This window comes from Onthophagus taurus, chromosome 2 (genome assembly GCF_036711975.1).
Source record: "Onthophagus taurus isolate NC chromosome 2, IU_Otau_3.0, whole genome shotgun sequence".
Taxonomy (NCBI): domain Eukaryota; kingdom Metazoa; phylum Arthropoda; class Insecta; order Coleoptera; family Scarabaeidae; genus Onthophagus; species Onthophagus taurus.
The window spans coordinates 10,051,302-10,067,869 of NC_091967.1; the positions used below are offsets into that span (position 1 = coordinate 10,051,302).

General features: G+C 31.7%; 2 protein-coding genes, 1 long non-coding RNA gene and 1 other non-coding gene across 6 annotated transcripts in view; 2 read left to right on the forward strand and 2 right to left on the reverse strand.

Moving 5' to 3' along the window:
- Positions 1 to 5,527, forward strand: part of LOC111426903 (GTP-binding protein Di-Ras2) — a 42,907-nt gene extending 37,380 nt beyond the window's left edge. For both annotated transcript variants that reach the window (XM_023061778.2, XM_023061779.2), the window contains one exon: positions 79 to 5,527. In XM_023061778.2, coding sequence (XP_022917546.1) covers positions 79 to 409 — 331 coding nt within the window. In that variant the 3' untranslated portion in view covers positions 410 to 5,527. The remainder of the gene's footprint in view (positions 1 to 78) is intronic.
- LOC111426900 (uncharacterized) lies at positions 5,516 to 12,622 on the reverse strand. 2 transcript variants are annotated; one of them, XM_023061772.2, is made up of 8 exons: positions 12,365 to 12,491; positions 11,809 to 11,924; positions 11,583 to 11,710; positions 11,303 to 11,439; positions 7,487 to 8,082; positions 7,005 to 7,429; positions 6,615 to 6,856; positions 5,516 to 6,537 (listed from the first exon to the last, which is right to left on the reverse strand). In XM_023061772.2, the coding sequence occupies exons 1-8, from the start codon at positions 12,385 to 12,387 to the stop codon at positions 5,931 to 5,933; spliced, it is 2,274 nt and encodes a 757-aa protein (XP_022917540.2). In that variant the 5' UTR covers positions 12,388 to 12,491; the 3' UTR covers positions 5,516 to 5,930. The 2 variants fall into 2 exon arrangements, with proteins under 2 accessions (XP_022917540.2, XP_022917541.2); XM_023061773.2 differs by lacking the exons at positions 11,583 to 11,710; positions 12,365 to 12,491 and adding an exon at positions 12,521 to 12,622.
- Positions 12,623 to 14,452: 1,830 nt separating this feature from the next.
- Positions 14,453 to 15,408, reverse strand: LOC111426906 (uncharacterized). The gene is made up of 2 exons (XR_011639846.1): positions 14,796 to 15,408; positions 14,453 to 14,621 (listed from the first exon to the last, which is right to left on the reverse strand). It is a non-coding gene; the product is annotated as an uncharacterized lncRNA (long non-coding RNA).
- Positions 15,409 to 16,265: 857 nt separating this feature from the next.
- TRNAR-CCU (transfer RNA arginine (anticodon CCU)) lies at positions 16,266 to 16,338 on the forward strand. Its single transcript has one exon. It is a non-coding gene; the product is annotated as a tRNA-Arg (tRNA).
- Positions 16,339 to 16,568: the final 230 nt, after the last annotated feature.

The window sequence follows — 16,568 nt, forward strand, 5'->3', positions numbered from 1 at the left end:
TTTGAGTGTCAAAAGTAAAAAAGATCTATAAATCAAAGTTTGTTCTAATTTGAATTTTTTTTTGTGGTTTATTCATAGGGTGAAAGTAATCGAATGTTCAGCAAAAGATGATATCAACATCAAAGAGATATTTCGCAATTTCCTGAACCTGTCCAGAATTATGCTGAAAGATACCGACGAATCAGGTTTGAAACGAAGATCGAGCGCCTACGTTTCGGCTAGCAAAGGGGCCAGAAGACCGGGAAGTCCCGCAATCGAAAAGGATAAAAAGGTAGGCGAGAGCTCTGGCAGTTCGGAAGCCCCGAAGGCGAAACCTCGTTCGAGGTCGCTGATAAGGCGCGCCAGTAGAAAGACCAAACAGCAAATAAGGGATGCTCAAAGCACCGGCGACGAGTGTACTGTTTCGTAAGTCGATCTCGTTCTTTGTAAAAAATCTCGATCAAGGGTCGGTGAATTTTTTATATTATGAGATTTCATATAAGGTGATAATAAAATACGCTTGCCATACCCAGAGATAGGTATAGAAAAATTGTACGTTAAAAAAGTATGTTGTAAAATTTACAGATAAATGAAAATGTGTTTATATTTGTAAATTTTAATTTATTACGATATTTATTCATGAGGCTTAATTTTATTCGGCAAAAAGGAAATATAATTTTTTTAGAGAAGAGCGCTAAATCATCTACAAAATTAAATTTAATAAATAATATTAATTTTTTTCAAAAAACGTGTTTCAAAGGTAGTGTATTGAAGTTGACCTATAAATATTTGCAATTATTTTTTGTTATTTCAAATCCCATATCAATTTATTTCCCAAATAATTCTTTTCATAAATTTGTTTTTTTCAATATGTAGCTAATTTTTGTTTATTACACTACTTTTAAAATGCTATGTAATAAGGTGATTCAGAATAAATCCGAAAGACCTAGAGATAAATAAAAATACTTTAACTAAATCAATTTGTATAATATATTTTTTTTAATAAAATTAAACATTTCTTTTAAAATTATAAAACAAAATAATGAACCAGCTGGTTATTGTTCATAAGATAAAACTAAAGTATTAATACTTAAAGTGTCTAATTATTAAAATTGTATATTAACAACAGGGTATCTTGACTGATTCGGACCTTGTACATGAACTTTAAATTGAAAATAAATAAATATTTAAATAAGGATGTCGAGAAACTAATCTTTAACACGATAAATTAAAATAAAATAATTCAAGAGGATTAAAGAAATTAAAATACATAAAATGTTTTAATAAAATTTAATGGTGGAATTTAATAATCAAATTTGATTTGATTTTTTTTATAAAAAAAAAGATTGATGATGTTTAATACCGTCCCTACATCGTTTGAATTAGACGAATTAAGAATGAAATAGATTGTGGAGGCCAAAATTGTCATTAAAATCAAAATAAATTAATTAATAAATTAAGCTAACACTTATTACATACATTAAATTGTATTTTATTTTATTTACTACTTACGAAAGCAAATAGTCAGAAATTATTTTATTATTTTGTTTAACAAATTGATTAAAAAAACTGAATCAAAAAGACTGAATGTCTAAATGTGTTCATTATTACCAACAAAATATCATATTGAATCAAAAAGAACAGATTATGAACATATCGGTTTTTTGAATGGGGTGGTTTTTACACATCCTGCTCAATTATGTAAATTTAACTATAAACAAGTAGATGACGAGACTAAATTTGTTATTAAATCTTCAATGATAATTAATTTTTTTTTTGTCGGATGGTGTTCAAGCAAGAAATTATAACTTAAATGTTACTTTTTTAACTAATTGTATATGTATAAAAGTAATAAGTTTATATATTTTTTTAGAATAATGTCCTGTTTAACGACGAGAGCAAATTAAATACTAGAATTCTAGTTTGGAAAAAATCCAATTCTGCCTCGGACATGTATGTACAACATAACACGATGAAATTTCTATTCTATTTGATGGTACAACCAGATTCCAACGAATCTCCAAATCTGCTCTCATCGAGCCAGAATAATTCTGCTATTTCCATTGGCTTTAAAGATACTAATAAATCTGCGTCTGGTGTAAATGATTTTGCGTCATCTCATCTTTACCGATAAGTTCATATTAATTCTTGTATTTTTTTTGTTTGTTTATTCTTTTTTCTTGTACGACAATTTCTAAAACATTTGATGCCAAACATCTTGGATTACCATTAATAATCATTGGATAACAAGATATTGCTATGTGAGCCCATACTTAACCCCATTTCTTTTTTAGACACTGCTGGTCATAGGTCTCTTTAAAATATCTTCATTTATTTCTGTCTTTATTGTGCATATTCATTCTTTCCCCGCCACACCCTTCACATCATCGATCCACCTCTTTCGGTTTTCCTGTACCTCTTCTAATTTTTTGTGGTCTCCAAAAGGTTATTCTTTGTGTCAATTCTTTGTGTTTTCTCTTGCCACATGCTCGATCCATTGCCACTTCAGTCTCATTTCATCTGTCACTTGTGTGCTTCTGCGAATTTCGAATCTTATCTCTCGGAGTGATTTCATTGATAGCATTGCTCGTTGCTTCTTGGTGTTACATTAAGTTGTTCTGCAGTTTTCCTTGTCAAAACTAAGTTTTCCAATATTTTTTTCCGGGATGATTAACAGGCGGAAACAAAGCTGACCTATCCTAATATTTCTTCACGTTATAATTGCGGTTTCTTCATGTTATAATTAGGGTTCAAAAGAAAACCGACATTCCTTCACGCTATAATTGAAGGTTCAAAACAAAACTGACCTATCCTAACATTTCTTCACGCTATAATTGGGGTACAAAAGAAAACCGACAGTCCTTCACGCTATTATAAGGGTTCAAAAGAAAACCGACATTCCTTCACGCTATAATTGGAGTTTCAAAACAAAACTGACCTATCCTAACATTTCTTCACGCTATAATTGCGGTTTCTTCACGCTATAATTGGGGTACAAAAGAAAACCGACAGTCCTTCACGCTATTATATTGGTTCAAAAGAAAACCGACATTCCTTCACGCTATAATTGGAGTTTCAAAACAAAACTGACCTATCCTAACATTTCTTCATGCTATAATTGGGGTTCAAAAGAAAACCGACATTCCTTCACGCTATAATTGGAGTTTCAAAACAAAACTGACCTATCCTAACATTTCTTCACGCTATAATTGCGGTTTCTTCACGCTATAATTGGGGTACAAAAGAAAACCGACACCTCTTCACGCTATAATTGGGGTTCAAAAGAAAACCGACATTCCTTCACGCTATAATTGGGGTTCAAAAGAAAACCGACATTCCTTCACGCTATAATTGGAGTTTCAAAACAAAACTGACCTATCCTAACATTTCTTCACGCTATAATTGCGGTTTCTTCACGGTATGATTAGGGTTCAAAAGAAAACCGACATTCCTTCACGCTATAATTGGGGTTCAAAAGAAAACCGACACTTCTTCACGCTATAATTTTGGTTCAAAAGAAAACCGACATTCCTTCACGCTATAATTGGGGTTCAAAAGAAAACCGACGTTCCTTCACGCTATAATTGGAGTTTCAAAACAAAACTGACCTATCCTAACATTTCTTCACGCTATAATTGGGGTACAAAAGAAAACCGACACTTCTTCACGCTATAATTGGGGTTCAAAAGAAAACCGACACTTCTTCACGCTATAATTTTGGTTCAAAAGAAAACCGACATTCCTTCACGCTATAATTGGGGTTCAAAAGAAAACCGACATTCCTTTACGCTATAATTGGAGGTTCAAAACAAAACTGACCTATCCTAATATTTCTTCACGCTATAATTGCGGTTTCTTCACGTTATAATTGGGGTACAAAAGAAAACCGACAGTCCTTCACGCTATTATAGGGGTTCAAAAGAAAACCGACATTCCTTCACGCTATAATTGGGGTTCAAAAGAAAACCAACATTCCTTCACGCTATAATTGGAGTTTCAAAACAAAACTGATCTATCCTAACATTTCTTCACGCTATAATTGGGGTACAAAAGAAAACCGACACTTCTTCACGCTATAATTGGGATTCAAAAGAAAACCGACATCCCTTCACGCTATAATTGGAGTTTCAAAACAAAACTGACCTATCCTAACATTATCAAATACTTTTGTCAGAGTTGATTGACATTTGTAAACAGAACTAAGCTAACTCAACTTCTCTTTTCTGGAAGTCATTGCTCATTTATTAAATCTTACTATGTTAAAACAGATTCTTTAATATTTTGCTGAAAGTGCGTAAAACAGGCAAAATAAATTATATGCATCGATTATTATCAGAACTTATACTTATACATTTATTATGAGAAGAAAATAAATTATTTTAGGCCATACTCAACTATCATTTTTTTTTAAATAAAGTTACTGATAAAATATGGAAAATAAATCTCTAGAAATCTAGATTTAGATCTCTCGTAGATTCTACCTACGAGACCAAACGAGATCATGACTTCATCATCACTTTTAGTTTCTTTCTTAAAATGGTGACTAATATTTACAAATTTGGGAATATTATTAAGAAGACTATTTGCTTTCATTGAAATAAAAGTTTATATTAAATTTGATCACAATAGTTTCACTACATTTTCTAAAACACAGAATACGATATAATTTGTAGGTGTGACAATAAAGTTTTTGAGTCAAAACAAGAACAGAATTATTCCACAAATTATTGTATAGCACAATCATTTTCAACGTACTAATTAATTTATTATCTCATTAAATTTTTACTTTAAAAATCTGTAACTTACTCATAGCTGTATAAAATAAAACTATAACTGTATTCTTAAAATATCAAAACCAGTATTTACTGTATACATATGTGAAAGTAGACTTTTAATGAAATCCGCTCTATGACCAATACAACAAAAATCTGTGTCAATGCAGGGTATTAATGCACTGTATTTAAATTATAATAAAAAAGAGCAAATAAATCTGTATGTCAGCACCACGTTTTACAACTCTTGAGGTTGTCTTGTACTTACTTGTTGTATAACAAAATATTGTTATTCCATATTTAGATCTATAGATGTTTCCGTGAAATCGTATTTTTAATTTTTAAAGTATCGTATCTCTTCTCTCTCTTAGCCTAGGCTTTAAGAATAAATAATTACGCTTATTTTTAACTCGTTAAGAGTTTTACAAATACAACAATTTTTTCTTGCGATATCGATAGATATCGTAAGAAAAAACTTTTGTACTTTACGTGACGTTTACGTATTATCATAATGATATTGATTGTTGCAAAATTAGAATGTGACTAAAATATAAAAAAGAATGTGTTACATGAAAAATTGAGATGTTGGGCGATTTTGTAACAATCCGCGTATAAGTATTTACTTAAGGAATTTTTTGTAATAAATTTTTTAATGTAAGTACTGTTGTTCACTAAATTTTGAGACCATTTGTGGTCTAAACCGTCAAACCAAGTGATGTGTCGTTGTTTAAAACAAAAAATGTGGAACAGTAAAATAAAATAAATACAAAAATCAATTTTGTTGGTTATTTTTATATTACTACATTGCTTTACATACACAAATTCGTATTTTATTTATGGAAGTTACAATAAGAGATTCTATACAAAAATTTTTATTACAATTATAACAAATTACAATTGGCAGTTTTATTTTACATTAATACGTCTCTATGTCTATAAAACTCGACCTAACTATTCAAGGAACGTTATTCAAAATGAATTTTCTAATAAAATCATTTTAAAAATGAGATTTATATTTGTAATTGCAGAAAAATCTTTTTGAATAACCTCTAGTTCTAAACATTGAACAACATATAGGGTAAGTATCAAAAGTTTTAATAATTTAATATTACCCTGAGACAATAACACATATTATAAGCATACGTTTTTTTTTCTGCATGTACAAAACCAAAAAAGATTTTATGTTGGTGTATACCAAGAGGGCATCCATCTTTGTTCCTTATAAAGACCCTCACCTCCAGTACAACAACAACTATTATTATGTACCTGTCTATCCAAAACAACGAAAGCCTTATTTTTAGATTTCCTATCGTGCCATAATCGTTTATCAGGACTAACATCTCTTATAATCCACGGTAAAGGTGAAGTGATTGGTTGATAAGCTAAATCTTCAACTCTCACTGGACTTGAAAATCTTGAACCAACTCTGCTTCGATGGACAACTTCCGGAGAAACCATTCTTTGGGATGATTTAGATTTAACCAATTTTGTACTACTTTTTCTTCTTAAATTGGTGGGTTTTCGAGTTGTTGGACTAAGAGATCTTGACAACCGCGAGGAAGAAGAATTTGTGCTACTTTTTGGTACCACCAATTTTGGTTTTGGAAGAGGTAATTTACTGGATTTCAAATTCAATTTTGAGGTGATACTACTCATTGTACTCGCTGAAGAACGTTTGCGATCATCTGACGATGATGAAGTTGCTGCTGGTTTTTTAACTGATACAGGAATGTATGACTTTGAATCTGATGATTTTGAATCACGTTTTGATTTATGAGGTTTATTCCTAAATAATAATAAAAAAAAGTTTTTAATATTTCGTTTTTATGTTATTGTGATGTTACCCAAAAGTTACTTACTTACAGAGTGTCTTCAATTGGTTTCTTTTCATCTTCTTTTTTCTTTGAAATTATTAAATTGTCTATCGGTCTAGGTTTGCGTTGGACTCTTTCTCTTATCAAATAATCTCTATAAGCTTTGCGATATTCAGGTTGACACTCAAATCTTCCTTCAAGCTTCAATTCTGGTTCATGTTTGATAAGCTCGGATTTATGGAAATCCTTATGTTGTACATAAACGGCTTCTTTTTCTGTTAAATGATGCATCTAAAGCAATAATTACTGTTATAACTAGATAATGCGTTTAAATGATTTAAAATAATTTAGAATTACACAATTTTTTTTTGTAATAATAACCTACCAAAAAATTCTACACACACACAAATACTTTTTTCACTAAAAATTCTTAACGTACTTCCCCAGAATTTTTCAAGTGGCATTCAGGACGCTTCACGTTCGGTCTTTCCCTTGGAAAGTTTACGAATGAACTGGAATATTCCGGATTAATATCCATTTCACCATCGGTTTTCAAGTTTCCTGTTCTTCCATGTATTCGTTTCACCGGCGAACGCCTTCCGGTTTCGTAAAAATCGATGTAGGCATTCTTATATTCTGGAGTCATAGCCCTTTTCCCCTCCAACTTTAAGTGTGTCGATCTTCTACGACGCTCTGTTCTCGGTGATCGTTTTTCTACAAATTCTTCTCTTGTTTCTGTCATCCCTTCCATGGCTCCACGTTGTTTTAAATGACTACTGGGATGATAAGCTGGTGGTCTTTCTGATTTTGGATGTAATACAAATTTTTCTTTGTACTCTGGATATTTTATGTCTTTATCATCGCCTAAAAATATAGATTGAAATTGCATTTTAAAAAATATTTCCTATATAATTACTTTACCTAAGATAAATTTTCGATCACCACCTCTTAAAAAAGGAATTAAAGGATGATGTGACTCTTTAGATTTCGTTTCTGCATTAATATCATATGTTCCATCAATTTTAATATTATGCGCCGGTAGTAAAGGGGTTTGTTTTTGTACCTTATGTTCCACAAATACGTCCCTATACTCAGGGTGTAAATCTAGGTCGCCTTCCAAATGCAAATTCGTCGACATTTTCAATAGGGGTTGTCGCTTTTCCACCTTGAACGGTAAAAACTTGTCATGATTCTCCGTGCTGATTATTCTATCACCCTCCAAATGCAGATTAGTCGACTTCTTGCACAACGGAGGTCGTTGTTGGTAATCATGCATAACAAATTTTTCCCTATTCTCGGTATTCTTTTCCATCTCACCCTCTAATTTCAACGTAGTCGGTTTCTTCAAAAGATGTTGTCGTTTAAAAAGTAAGTACTCGATGAATTTTTCAGCTTTTTCGGTAGAAGTCAAAAGATCACCTTCTATTTTTAAATTTTCTAATGGTTTTATAAGATTTTGTTTTATGAATCCGTCGTGATTTATATATTTTGAACGAATTTCTGTTGAATATCGCAAACTAAAAAGTAATTTACAAGCTTTAAATATTAATGTTTCCAAGGCGCTTTAAAAAGTAAACAACTTACTCTATTTGAAATCGACAGTGAAACACAAAAGTTGCCGCAGTAAAAATGCAAATGCGAAAGGAACACCGAGGCTAACAAACTAACGACTGTGTAGATAGTGAAAGACTAAAAGTTCGTGACTGAAACAGGGTCGACCGAGGTCACCACGCGGTGTGGTCTTCGATCTGTATACTTCAGGGTGCTTTTGAGAAGGACCCTCCCATGAAAATTGAGGACGAAATATTGGCAACAAATGGAAAATCGATGGCAAAGTGAAGTGATGATGTAGTATAGCCGTGAGTAATCACCGCAAAACACTTTAACTAATGGACTAGAGAGAACGCTTATCTACTCTAGAAAATCGAAACTTAGACTACTTACTTCATCACTTTATATAGACCAAGCGTGTGGAATATTTTAAGGCACGTGAAGTTTCAGAGATAAATTAAGTTGACGTCGAGTCCACTTTGAAGATATAAAGTTTGGTTGTTTGTGGATTTTATAAAATTTATAAACAAGAAGTGGTTATTTTATGATTGAATATTTTAAGTTATAATTTTTCATTAACATTAAATAACTTAAAACGTTATAGAGGGTGCGGCAAAAAGTGCGTTCGCTCTGGCGGATTATTTGAAATCGAGATAATTGCGATTTGATTGAGTATGATTACATTGATTACACTTGAAAGGTATAATTAGTATAGAAATAATCCTAGGAAGCAATAAAATAAGATCTATGATATAACCACAAATATCTATAAACACGTTGTACTTTTCTTTCTTAAAACTTCTAATCTTTGTTTAATAATAATGTCATTTCGTAATATACTGGTGAGCAAAAAATTGCTGGAGTTTGGATGAAAAGGTTCGCAAAGTGTTTTTTACGAAATTAGCTTCAAGAGGTTAATGAATAACCCAGTAAGTAGAAGATGGCTTCGTGCTGATACATTATCATGTAGACACCACATTTTAACAGTACTGTTTGCTCACAATCATTTGGCATGGAGTGATAAGGACTAGAGTAAGGTTTTGTTTTTAAATAAGAAGTTGCTGATGGATGGATCATTATTTGTTAAAGAGTATGTTTTCATAAAACCTCTCAGATAGATAACAAAGCTTCTGGAACATCATGCTATGCCCATAATTTCAATGCAACTGGAGTTACTACCAATCAACAGCTGTAAATATTCAGATCATAAGCCAACTCAAAGTCGAACGCTGTTTTAATTGCTTCAGAGTAATGTCTAAACTGTAAAGTACTGGGTCAAACGAAAATGAGCCTTAATAACGACCCAAAATGCTTCCTGCGGTATGATCTTAATAACTTGCACTGCGCTAGATGCAGCCAAAACTTTTCTTTTTCGTAACTTGAGTTAATTTACACTCTAACATTACCACAGCGACGTTTTTTGTCAATCTACAATAAACCTGCTCATTTCCAACAAACAATACAAAGATTAAGAAGAACCGGAATCATTTAAACTTGATTATCGTGGATGCTGTTATGAAATCAATATTAAAGAGAACAACAGTGTCTCCCTCTTCTCTTATCCATTCATGGTCAAACGTTTGAGTTTTGCAATTCGGATAATCATATCAGGAACTTCCGTCTTCTTCTTACATCCTCGTTAGTCACACGGTCGCATAACGAAACACCAAGCATTGACCTTGGCTTTTTACCTACATGCAATTTAAAGTTTTAGAAGTATTGCGGTCAGTTTAGACAGATTGGTAAGTTACTTTTGAAGAAATTTTTCAATTTTTCATAGGCTGCCCATGCAAGATTTATTCATATAATACTGAAATATGCATGTAATCTTGCTGTAAACAGGTTTGGCAATAACGTTTCACCTGTTCGTAGTGAACAGAGGGGGTTCACTTGGACAGGATCCGTGCTTTCATACATTCTCACTGACATGGCCACATTTCTGTATATATATATTAGCTTTCTACATCTACACTTGAAGTGCTTCCAAGGTGGCTTCAAACTGTATGAATATCCTCAAACGCCATAACAAACGGCCAATTGTACTCGATAGTTTTTTGAAAACGCTTATACTAATTAAGCTGTCTCAATATTGCCCTTCAGACGTTTCTGCTCCTCATCCATGTCATCAAAGAATCTATCAATAATTACTCAGAAAATTGCTGTCCTCCAAGCAAGAGAAGTCCAAACAATAATTTAAACAAACTCCAGAGATGCTCACTTTTACACTGCTGAGGAATTACTTTCAATAGTGAAGTAAATAAGGTTCCCTACTCAATCTCTACGTTTTGTAAGAAATTTGGGTAGTTTGTGACAATTAACTTCGTATGCATATATTGGCACATATAGGAACAATAAGACAATCAGGGCCATTGTGTTTTCTTGGATATGATAAAAGAGTTTGATAGGTCAGAGAGAAATGTGGCAACTGATAATTTTTTTAGAAACTTCGATTTTACTAATAAATGAAAAGAGAACTCTTACACTGCTTGGTACACTTTGAAAAATAAATTGGTGCTTCTTCAAGATTAGTTATGACGTGGGAGAAGAATGTGAGAAGGATTCAACATTTTGCTACCAAGATAATGTACGCTACTATGTTCGCTTCAATTATGTACAATAAGAGTGAAAGAAGCAATTAACCATTCTTATCAATGATTGTGTTACTGGTTGTTCTACCTGGATATAGCATATATTTACATAATTTTTCCTCACCTCGCCTTCTAAACTATCAATTAGTAGAAAATACTTTTTTATGCAGTTAATGAATTTTAATAATACACCAACACAGATATTGTAAGAAAATATACTGGTTGATTTGCCGTCAACTATGTTTTATGTAAACGTAAATTGTCCTCTATATATGTAAATTTTGAAGATTTAAAAATACGATACATACAAAACATGAAAAAAAACTTTATTTATCATCATACTATATCTGACTCCCTGACTCATTATAATGTATTAATCATTTTTTACGGTTTTATTTAATTAACGCGTTTCGTGTTCATATCGACCATAAAAGAAGAATTTTATGCATTTTTATAGGTAACATAGTTAAAATGTGTTTCAAGGTTTATGCGACAAGACCAAGTTCATTACACAATTACCATTTTTATGCGAAACAATTTAAATAACGAAAAAGTGATTATTTTAATACAAAAATAACCTCTACATTGTTGTATTTACCTTTTATCGAATTCTTCATTCAAATCCATTGTTTCATCAAAAACGGACTTTCGTCCTTTTGATAAACTTTTTTTTAAGAAATAATTACTTTCATATCTTGCGTAATCAGGTCTCCATGTTTTGCGAGAAGCTACATCCTTAAACAAAAATACTAAAGAATAAAATTTATTAATCCCTCAAAGAATAATCATTGAGTGAACCTAGTTTGTTTGATTCTATAATGGGATTTGTATAATTGAAAATAATGATCTTATGATGAAACTACTCATGATTTACTTACAGAAGTAGTTAATTTTGGTAATTTAAGTTCTTGTAAAAATAAATTGTGAAAACTTCTGGTGTATTCAGATACGATTGACTTATAGGAACCTTCACCGAAGTAAAGGTTATCCTCTAGTTGGATTGCATCTATTAAATTTCGAAGAAAAAACTATTAAAATAGCTTTTTCATACAAACTCAAAAATTTACATTTCTAATCAAGTTAATTTTGAAAATTTTTTCTTACCTTTCTGCTTTTTCTTTCTGTATCTGTAAAGTTCATCGACGGTTACTCCTGGTGGAAAGCCACTTTCACCAATTTTCTTATAATTCCTTCTTGCACTCCCCACTTTGTCTTTTTTCCTACAACAATAACACGTGTTATATGAATATTAATTTTAAAACGTCCAGTTTCAGTTAATAATCATCCTGTTTTGTATTCATCTGCAGCAATATACTTAAATTACAATACTAATTTTAAATTTACATTATCGACCCACTTTAAGATACCGAAAGTCTTGTATATTCTTGAGGATATTTGTAAATGTGATACGTATATTTAAAGAATGAATTGCGTGTTTAGATGAGCTCGAAACGATACCAGAACGGCATTTCAATTCCGAGTTAAACCGATCTTGTTCATTAATTATTTAAAATATATCAATCACTGACTTGGATGGACAATGTAATTAATTAGCTTGCAATAAAACAAGTTTTTGCTGTAAACACGAAGGTTAATAAAAAATTTAAAAAAATTGGCTTCCTTTCAAATTATTTTCAGAAAATGTGTAACAGGTACTTACATACACTGTCTAACAAAAACCATAATAAAACAACACTATTACCAGGTAACATCGTAACTCCCCGTGGTGAAAAACCATACCGAAAGAAAATCAGCTCCAAACTAAGCGTGTGCGGCTACATAGAGGAAAATAATTAACAACCGACACAATACCTACCACAGACTGGTACGGTTTTCCCAAAGGGGTTTTCCACTCCCCGTTTTCAACGATGACGTTGCGTTTAACCTAAACGGTTAACCCATTTTCCCCGTCTCGGGAAACAGAGAACGGATTCAAAAATATCCGTAATACAATTTAACCTTTAACCCACTAACCTATATTTAATACTCCGAACAAAGTTATTTTCACCACATTTGTGCGTGATCGTCTATTTTAAATCACAAATACCCTACGCCTCCAGGTGAACTTCTTCGTTATAATCCGAGCAGATCTTTTAGATTTGATCTAATGCAATATAACTTCGTTGAACACGAAAATTTACCTTCAATACTTTATTTTTAGTAGACTACTAGGAAAGGATGTAATTAAATTAATTAATCTACAAATCTATGGCGAAATTTTTTATATCGTTTCAGAGCGATATTCGCAAAAGTACTTATGGTGAAAGAAAAAAAATTGTGCTAGGTATCGAAAATACGGCTCAATAAGTATTAGATTATTGTGTGAAGCATAACTATGCAGAACTACAGGACATACAATAAATCTTCCTTAGATTTAGATGCTTCTATTAGATACTGCTATATCCACATTCGATATGGATGTTATCCACCTGTTCTTCTGTCCTCGTTTAGAGTTTCTGACCGCTTGAGCATGCTGACCACCGAAGTTTCTGTTCTTTTCTTATATATACCACTTCATCCATAAAAGCAACAAATAGTAATGAGGATAAACATGCTAGAAGTCTTCCCATTAAGACTCACCTCTTCCTTCACTCGCTGGCGCATGAACCTGATTGCCTGCATCAGCTATGGGAGAGTCTCTTTCTTCTCTAGAGCTCTTCAGACCTCTTGTCTTGGAACCTCATCAAACGCAAAGTGCATAGCTAGATACACAGCTATAGAAGCATTAGATCAATAATATAAAGAGTTTGTTCTTTTGCCAAGACTTAAACTTCAAACTAATCTAGTCGAGGTTTTGATGGGACAAAGACTAATAATAATAACCTCTGGTTTATAACCTGTTCTCTTTTTGTTGTAATTAACCATAGGCTCGATATACTATTGCTTACCTTACCTACACGTAGCAAAAGTAACTTGTGTAAGTTTTGCCAAATAAAACAATGTTGTGTCCAAACCATTAATGATATTTAACACACACCGAGCTATTCTATAACCTGGTATCTTTGAAGCACTTTCAAAACAAATCAAAATAGCATTTTCTAATACTTTCATCTTCCAAGTCAATCGATTAGTACCATTTAAACACATCCAAAAGCTTTTTCAATTTTTTGTTACCTTTAACACACTTTTAAAAGATAACAAAACGTTCATTTTAATTCTTTATTTCTGCGTATATATTACATTCTACTATCTGTGTCAAAAGTCAAGGCCCCTCACTTTAAAGATCAATATCTTCGCGACCGCTCGATGAAAAAAATTGCGGAAAGTTTGTTGTAATTACTGAACATTTCTACGTAACATGTGAAGCAATGCGGGGAGAGGGGGGTTTGTCCAATAGGAAAAAATTGTGCGTTCCAAACAGGACGTCGCGCCTTTATTTTATTTACACAAAGAAATATAGGTGCGCCCTTCTGTCTGGAACACACACCAGGCAGATTGAACAGAACTCTTCTTTTTCATTAAACTCGCGATAAAACGAAAATCAACTTTATGGCAATTTGTTTCATCAAGCTGTTGCAACGATTCTCGTTAGGTGGATGTAATAAGATTTATATTTTACATAAGATAATGCGCCATCTAGATATTAGAAACGAATATACATATAATAAGGAAAAAACGACAAATTATGTGATAGATTTTTTTTAAGAATGTTCAGCTTTCTAACAATAGTTAGCGTTGTAACTAAGTTTGCAAATTTTAATTTTATTTAAAAAAAATAATTTATTCCAATTAAGTTTAATAGATATGATTTATAAGTCATAAAGTTTTATTAAGAATTTTGATACAAAATCAATAAAATGTTGAAAAAGACTCGTTGGTTTCGTCCTGATATAGGTTTTCGTACTCTATTGTCTTGAAAATGCTTTATATCTGCTTATTTACAGAGCACCTAGATAATGTCTTAATATTTCTTGCACCTAACAAAAATGAAGCAGCTTTAGAATTAGAAAATAAACTTCAAAAAACATGTTTTTAAACAGGTAGCCTTTTATTAGAATAACAAAAAGTAGTAATTTAACAAACCAGAAAAGTAATTTTTATATTTAAGGCACCATTTCGTAAAAAAGTAATAACTATTTTACAAAAGCTACCTTAATCGATCGTAAAGGGCACTTTCTAGCGGATCGGAGAAATTAATCCTTGAGCATGTATTAATATTACCTTTGATCAAGACATTTAAGAGCATATGATAAACCGTAGGATCCAAACAATTTTTCAACGTCCTCAAAAATTTCTCCGGATGAGAACAAACCGAAACGGCGTTTGCGAAATGTTGGGTCGCCTCATCGACATTACCCTTCATCATGAGTGCTTCGCCCACTTGCAACTCGTGCAATATGATGACATCCTCCTCCTTTCTAGACTCGGTGACGCCACTGGCTATTCGCACCCTGTCTAATTCACTTAATTTACGTTCGTATTCTCGTTTTAATCGAAGTTTACGCCGATGATACAAATCCCTTTTCTGTCCACGGTCCAGGTACATCCACGCCAAGAGAAACCCGAGGCCGCCCATCGTCGCCGCTATACCATATACGTATACTCTGTCCATCGTAATCAGATAATTTTGATGATGGTAACGGTCAAAATGAGGTGCTTTTGATTATGGAAAAGCTTTTTTTACAATTACGAGATTTACATTTCATATCCGAACGATTAAACGTCAATATTAACGACAAATGATAACTAGATAATTTTTTTTAATTAAAATTTTTGATTAAGAATTTATCGAGGTGCAAATTTGGTTGCCAAAACGACTCTTTAACATATTCCGTTTCAATTTAATGATGTATTTTGGACCATCGAGATAAAATTGTACACGTGTTATGATAATTTTTGTGGTCAACCATAACGATGAATGTAAAATTTGAAAATAAAAAAATGGAAAAGTTTGAGTTGTTTATGTTAAAATAAATGTTAATTCTAAAAAGTGATAAATCAGAATTTTTGCTTGATCAATACGTGAATGACTAATTTTAAAATCAACATCAATAATATTAGTTACGTGATGAAAAACAAGTTCATTCTTTATAAAAGAATTATAGTGTTGCAACAATTTTGTTTTTTTTTTATTCATGGAATTGGTTTAGGTATTTTATTTGTAATATTTCCTACATAAACCATCATATCTCTTCATTCAATTAGGTTATTTAGATTTTAGTTAATTAACAACGACTACAAGATAACTAATTATTGGATAACATTATGGATAAACATTTACGCATATAATCAAAATTGAGATAAAATATTACAGATTATTATTAAATATTATTATAAATCCTGTAAATCAAGTTCATCTCTCGTAAATATTGCGCAGCAAAGAAAATACTTTTATGGTATAATTTATAATTATTATAAAGATATAGATAAACAGTAATTATTATTTTTAATCTTGTTTTGTCTTATTGAACAAACTTCAAGTGTACTTATTGTCGAAAATTAATTTCCACTAACTAATCTATTTTGAAGTTTATGTGAATTATAAATTATTAATACTTATAAACTATAAATAACATAAATTCTACTATGAACATTCCAAAATGTAGAAAAGTCCTCACCAAGCCCCTGTGGCCTAATGGATAAGGCATCGGCCTCCTAAGCCGGGGACTGTGGGTTCGAGTCCCACCAGGGGTACGCAAAAATTATCTTTTTACTTTACAATAAATTAAAAATTTTAATTTATTTTTGTTATATTTTAAACAAAAATTGTTTGTAACATAAATATCTCAATGACTTAAAACTGACTTACTTATTAATTGTTGAAAATTAGTACATTTGTGACAATGTTTAGAATGACACTAATTTACAGTGAAGGACAAAAGTCTACATACAACATCAAAATATGACGTTTGCAAAAATAGCAC